The sequence below is a fragment of the Dendrobates tinctorius genome, unplaced genomic scaffold, assembly GCF_039654945.1.
Source record: "Dendrobates tinctorius isolate UK_male_01 unplaced genomic scaffold, ASM3965494v1 ptg000257l, whole genome shotgun sequence".
NCBI lineage: Eukaryota > Metazoa > Chordata > Amphibia > Anura > Dendrobatidae > Dendrobates > Dendrobates tinctorius.
In genome coordinates, this window is record NW_027361924.1 from 5,470,775 (window position 1) to 5,478,012 (window position 7,238).

At 38.9% G+C, this 7,238-nt stretch overlaps 1 protein-coding gene across 2 annotated transcripts in view; it reads left to right on the forward strand.

Annotated features, from left to right (window-relative positions):
- The window catches only part of AXIN1 (axin 1), a 32,018-nt gene extending 25,578 nt beyond the window's left edge, over positions 1-6,440 (forward strand). For both annotated transcript variants that reach the window (XM_073558534.1, XM_073558535.1), the window contains 2 exons: positions 616-780; positions 1,501-6,440. In XM_073558534.1, coding sequence (XP_073414635.1) covers positions 616-780; positions 1,501-1,627 — 292 coding nt within the window. In that variant the 3' untranslated portion in view covers positions 1,628-6,440. The remainder of the gene's footprint in view (positions 1-615; positions 781-1,500) is intronic.
- Positions 6,441-7,238: the final 798 nt, after the last annotated feature.

A 7,238-nucleotide genomic window follows, 5' to 3' on the forward strand; every position in this document is an offset into this window, starting at 1 on the left:
ATAGGATTGGGGTCAGGAGAGGGATGATGGGAGTTGTTCCTTTTGCTGGTATGCTCCTATCACTTAAAGGAAATTACTTTCCCTTTAAGAGCATGTTGACTTTGTATGCAGTGCATCCTCCTGTCCAGATTAAGTCTAAATACAAGGTCCATGGAGGGTGGGCGGCCGGCCTCGTCACCCTTGCGTCCCATCGTACTGTGGTTGCCGAGCAACAGTACGGAAACAATAGCAAATAATGGAACATTCCATCCTTCGTCGGACGCACGCTGCGCTCCGAAAAGTCGTCACCACGGTGTCTGCCCAGTGTTAAACAATAATCCCGTCAGGAAATGGCAGAGTGTTTGTATTAGAAGGTAACTCGGAGGACAGTGCGGCCTCAGCAATGGCTAAGTCAAGACTACTTAGGAAACGTGTTCTTAACCAAACCGGACAGTCGGATCAAAGTGGGTGTAGAAAAAAGGAGAGGAAAGCATCGCGGCAGTGTCATATGGTGAAGCTGGTTAGATTGGCGCATATGGCGGCCGCTCCCTTTAAGGAGGGCGATTCCTGTAAATCGGCACTGGACAGCCTTTCAGACTCCGATTAACCCTCCAATCTCTTTATCTCTTACTCCAGAATGAAGCCACAGAAGAAAGACGGAAGAAACTCCGGCCCCGGTGATAACGTGGTCGTGGCCTATTATTTCTGCGGAGAGCCCATTCCCTACAGGACCATGGTGAAAGGTCGAGTGGTGACCCTGGGACAATTCAAGGAGCTGCTTACCAAGAAAGGAAACTACAGGTAAAGGGTTGTTCACACTTAGAGCGTTCTGGGCCTAATTTTACCTTGTGCGTCATTCACACGGGACAGATTCGCTTTGGATCTGCAGCGTGCCTTTTTATACAGCAGATTTTCCTGACACAGGCAGTATATGGGGTGAAGTCCACTCATGGATTTTCTGTTGCAGACTGTCGGATTATTTCAGCCAAATTGTGCATGTACTCCTATGTGTTATTTCGGTGGCTGACATGCTTTTGGCAGATTTACAAAATTTGGCCATAAATTTCCACCAAAGATGAAACATTTTCCCTTAGCCCACTCACCTTTAAAAAGTTAAACTTTTAGCAATGTTGTGGCACTTTTGAATGTGTTGATGAAAAGGGGAAAAAATGGTTCTGAAGGCAAAAAATAGGTTTGTCCTTAAAGACATACTCCTATTTTATTTTGGACATTTACGGCACATCCACACCATACCTGCTCAACATTGGTTTTTCACAACTTCCCTGGAAGAGAATGGTCAGAGCCAGGTATGATCGCCTTTCTGTTCCCATCTGCATCTGACCGGGGCCTCTGTGGATAACGTGTGTCCAAGGTGGGAATATCCCTTTTAAGAAGTTAAGTTTTTCTCTTCTGCAGCACTAATTCCCTTAATGACACTCCGGTCCGCTTATCGCCAACATGTGGAGTTTCCCAGCAGCGCACAAAGCTTTAATGTTTCCCTCTCCCTGTCTCCTATTCCAGGTATTACTTCAAGAAAGTAAGCGATGAATTCGACTGCGGAGTGGTATTCGAGGAAGTGCGGGACGACGACTCCATTTTACCCATTTATGAAGAGAAAATCATTGGGAAAGTGGAAAAGATTGACTAAGAAGGAAATTGCTTGGTTGCAGGGGGGTGTAAGTGTTATACATGGATGGATGAAGTCTTGATATAATCTATGCTGGAAAGGGTGCGAGCGCTACCTGTCCCTACAAATATGACTGCGCAGGAGTCTTCCGACTACGAGCCGAGGTGCTATCCAAGCCGTAAGACAAGGCCGTGCCGCCCCCTCGCCGGAGAGAGGTTTGTGTAATATAGCTCAGCTGGAGATCGGATTAGGACCGGCTTTATGAAAGCTGCATATTTTTGATATCTTGAAATAACCGGGAAGATGATTTCCAACGTCGCAGTGCTCTTATGTACGCTCAGACACCGGTGCTGAAGTCACCAAAACGTCCGCCATCTTGTGAGATCATCAGCGACAACGTTTACCATCTGCTACAATATATGTGTATAGATGTATAATTGTTTATTTTACCGTTCATTCATTTCCTATATTTACCATCCCCCACAAATCTCACATCTTTATAATTTTTTTTTTCAATTTTTTTTTTGTTTTTTTTGAATGGCTCTGCATTCACCTTGAATATATGTAAATGGCGCGTAATGTCGGTACCTGAAATATATGGTTATGGCTGGCAATTTTAAAGAATCTTCTTCGAAAAAGTGTATCCCAATTTTGGGGTCTTTTTTGAAAATAGAAATATAATTTCTGCAATTCTTTTATCTGTTCTCAAATGTATTATTTTTCTTTTTAATTTTTTTTTTTTAAATTAAAGTGACCTATTTATACTAAAAAAGATCTTTATCCTGGTGAACTTACTGCTTACACATATTTGTGCCATTAAATTATGGATCTGTCTGTCCACCACAACCCTGTGGTTATAAAGGCTACTGTAGCGTTCATTTGTAGCCCATTTTGGACTTTTTAGTGTTCTTCTGGTGCTATGGAAATAGTGTCCATCTGCGCTTCCCCCTCAGATGTAAACCTGGAGAAAATCTAAAACTTGGACAACTTTTTTAAGATACCTTTTCAGCCTTTTTTTTTTTTTTTTTTTTTTTTTTTAATCACTTATTTTTGTACTCATCTTGTGTCATTTCCTCTAGTCACAACCAGAGCTGCATTCATCATTCTACTAGTTTCTCTAAACCAGTGACCATTGCCTTGAAGTTTGGATGAGAGATTAAATAAGTACTCCTGATTTTTTTTTTTTTTTCTCACTTTATTGTCACTTTCTGCACTCCTGTTATATCCAGTGTACTTCCATGTAGTTTGGCCACCTGTTTTAACTCTTCAGCCTCCATCGTGATGTTTATTTTTCACCTTGCATGGTATTCCTCTGTGCGCTGCTATAAATCCCATGTTGCATCGATACATCACATTCCCAGCTTAGGCAGTATCCTTGGTACCCTTACCTCTATATGTTCCTATATAAACTAATAAGAGTATCAGTATATAACAAGGGAGGGAGGCTGAACTGTGATCGCCTACATTATAACTGGCAGGCACTGCGCAATCATCATCATTATCTTTGATAGCAGGTTTTATTCCCAACGTTCTTTGGAGAACTTAATTGGTTCAGTCCATACAGTTGCATCGTACACAAGCTTTCTATTGGTTGAGATGACGACTTCCTGTTCACAAAACATAAAGCCTTTGTAATTCTGAAAGGGGCAATTAAATATGGTAAAACTAGCTGAATTTTATATCTATAAATGTACAAAAAGCTGCAGCATACATCAACCTTTACACAGCATAGTGTGTCGATAAATCGCAATAAGGCAAGGCGCAGAAGAATATTTGCAGCTCTGGATGTGACTGGAGTAAAGATAATGTAAGCTAGTTGAAAAGGATGTCTTGGGCCTATTTTGTCCTTTTCATTTTTGTAAGCTGGCGTTCTTACTAAACTTTAAAATTTTTTATTTTTTAAAGCTAGCATTATCTTATTGGGAATATTATTTGGACCACTTTATTTATGGTAACGGGTTCTCTTTAATTTCTTTACTTGGTATAAAGAGCGTAAGTGTGTCCTTTTTTTTTTTTTTTTTTTTTTTTTTTTTACCTGGTGTAAATTCCGCGGTTCTCCTGAATCTGGTGATGTTTTTCGTTTGTTTCTGCGCCTCTCCTAAGATATGATCACTATTCCGTGCTTGTAAAACCATTTTTTTCTTTTTAGCCAAGTGGGTGTGGTGGCTTAGCTCTGTAGGGGCGTGTCTGTGAGTACCATACCCACTCTATACAGAGAAGAGGGGGCCATAGCTCTGGAACAAAGAGGAGTAGGAAGAAAGCAAAAACATCGCCAGATTCAGGAGAAGAGCGGTTTTAATACCAGGTTTAAAATAAAAAAAATGCTTGAGAACTGGGGCAAAATTAAGTGTATTGGGGACTGTATCAGGGACCACAGAGAAATGTATTCTTGATTAAAAAAAAAATAATTTTTTTTTTAAACTTTTTGTGCCGCACCCTAAGATAGCATTAGCATTAAAATGTAAAAATTCACGTGAAAGTAAACGTCCAACTTTAACAGCAGAATCCAAAATTGAAAAAAAAAAAAATTCAAGGGGTCGTTAAATGAGTAAATTGCAAAGCACTTGTAAAAAAAAAAACAAAAAAAAAAACAATCCTTAAGGATGAAGGGTATTTTTAAGTCTAGTTTACAGCTCATTGCCTTAGTTACCGACCACTGCATTCTCAGAAGTGGCTGGTTTCTTAGGCAAGGAGTGCAGCGCTTGCAAGCTCTTCGCTGTAGAGTTTGTTAGCGCTGCTCTGATGCTGGAGGAAGAGGAGTGACGCGTAAAATAGAATCTATTAAATCACTTTAAGCTCCAAAATGAAAAAAAAAAATGTGATCTCCCCATACAGGGGATGAATTATGACCATGCAAGAGTATAAATAAAAAGACGAAAAAAACACTAAATGATTAAACGGTGCTTTAATGTAAATGGAATTTGTCCTAAGGGTTTTCTTGCAAGTCATCGATCGCGACCTCAGATGTAGACTATTTTCCGAGAAAGAAAGGTTCCTGTAAAGTTCTGTTCCTGAAATATGGTTGTGAATTGAAGCTATTTTGTGTATATTATGTTTTCTAATATATAGTATAATATATTGCATGTTCTTTGTACATTGCCACTGCTCTATATCGGGGCTTGCAGATTTTTTTTTTTTTTTTGCTACAGCCACGAAAATTGGGGTTATTTTTCCAGTATAAATTATCCCTCCATTGTGTTTCAGAGGTCATGTACATAAAATTAGAGAATAAAACCTTTGAGAGGTAAACTTATGTAAATGAATGTGAGTATTGTAAGAATTAAAATTTACTTATTTTGAGATTATTTTTATTTTTTCCTGCTTTATTTTTTTTTTTCTTGGTGTAGATTAATTTGGCAGTTACGTTTCCTATTAAATATTAAAATTTTTTTATTTTAATATTTTTTTTTTATATTATTCCCTGGAACAACGTGAGAAATCGGATATAAAGTCATTCTTCCCCTTGAGGAATATTTATGCAAAATCAGTTTTCCGATTTATGGAATGTTTGCATTTTTATACCCTACTTGATTTATTTTTTTCTGTTTAGTTGGGTTAAACTATTTTTTTTTTTTAAAAGATTATTTTTTTTCTTCAGGTTTTTAATGGGGGAGACATGCGGTGGGGCTATGTCGGCTCATCAGTATTTTTTTTTTTTTTTTTTTCCCCCTAGAGTAATTATTTGCCAGCACATAAATTTAACATCTTGTAAATGTTTTACCCCTTTATTGCCAATCCAGTTTTGATATTCACCTTTACATCTGTGGGGGTCTTACTACAGAGACCCCTACTAATTGCCAGACAGGATCAGTAGCGGTCTCTGTGCTCAGAACCACATCTCAATAACTTCATGTAATGCAAATACTCCCTCTTAATTATATAAAATATATATATGTAATTAAAAGTAATTCTCAACCTCCCTGATCCATCTGCCCCCCATAAGCTTCTGTTCTTGGTGTGCCCCAAGGGGTCTGTACTTCCTGGTCTTGTTTGATTGGACAAAATAGAAATACCTGCCCAATCACTGACCATGGAGGTGTCCCGCCTCTGCATGTGATTGGCTGAGTGGGCATTCCTGGTGTGTAGAGACCAGCAGTATCCAGGAAGGTGTCATCCGAATGAGAGCTGTATGGGGGGGGGGGGGGGGGTTAAATTATTTTTGTTTTGTTCCTGCCAGTTTGACTCCTTTTTAAAAGAGATTTGCTCCCATTGGACAACCCCTTTAAGTCTCCACTTTATTTTTTCCTCAATTTATTTATTTATTTTTTTTAAGTTTTTGGAGTCACGTAAATTTGTAAGCGATAGTCTGTATGGATACGTTTATTTATTTTAATACATCTTTTGCTTTTTTTTTTATAATCCGTACTTTAGAATTCATAAATCAGAAAGCCAAAGTGTGTTATCTTAGCAGCAGGATTATAATTTTATTTTATTTTTTAATGAAAATGTCATTGGTACTTGTGTTATATCTGTGGGGGAGAAATATCTATTCTACACATGTATCCGAGTGTACTTACATATAGATATTTGTCACAGAGTGCCTTTTATATGTACTTACTCGATGAAACTTCATAATGCTTTTTATCCAGGGAACGTGTTAAAAAGAAAATTTTTAATCATGTTTTTTCACTTTTTCTAAAGAGATTTCCTATGTAAATATGTACATTTGTCTTTAGCAACAAAAGAAAAAAACAAAAACAAAAAGCACAGCTGCTTTTCTGAACACACCTTTCACTGATCCATACCCCACAGATCATGTCTTGTAAATATATATATATATATATATATTTTTTAAAAGGTACTTGGAGATCAATAAAATAAGCTGTCATATATACCCATGCTTTGATGTGTTTTTTTTTTTTGCTTATTTTATTTTTGGGGGGTTGGGGAACGAAGGTGCCCGTTAACATTTTAAAGGGTTATTCTGGCACTTTATCTTTTTCTCCTTTTTTTTTTTTTCCTTTTTCTTCTGTTATTCCTTTTTTTTTTTTTTTTTTTTTTTTTTTCTTCTTCTTTCACAAGCGCTTCCCCCAGATTTCGGACACACAGTCCTCCATATCCTAGGCAGGAGCTGAGCTTTGGACGAGGAATCTGAAAGCCGTCTGCAGTCTCAATTACATGCACTGGAGCATTCGCACATCCTGACAATATATCCTTGATGTATCATACATTTGCCAACCCATGGATTTGAAGGGAACCTGTCTCCACTTTAATATTTGCAGGTAGTTCTTAGTTTATTTCTGCTGCTCCCCTAAGTGCTAGAGAGATAGGCCTTTTGTGTTTGATAATTTTATGGTCCTCGGGGGCGGGAGCGCCTTGAGAGTCCTCGGGTGGGGGCACCTCACGGGTCCTCCGGGGTGGGGGCAGGAGCGCCTCGTGGGTCCTCCGGGGTGGGGGCGGGAGCGCCTCGCGGGTCCTCTGGGGTGGGGGCCGGAGCGCCTCGCGGGTCCTCTGTTTTGTATCTTTTTAGCTAGAAAAAAATCACATTTCGCTACAGTATCACAAGTTTCCACCAATACATATACTTCGGTTCCCCCCCCCCCCCCCCACCCTTCAGAGTGCAAAAATTTGCAACTTTCATAAGTCTCACAGTTAATGAAAACATCTGGAAACACCAAACACCATCCACCTT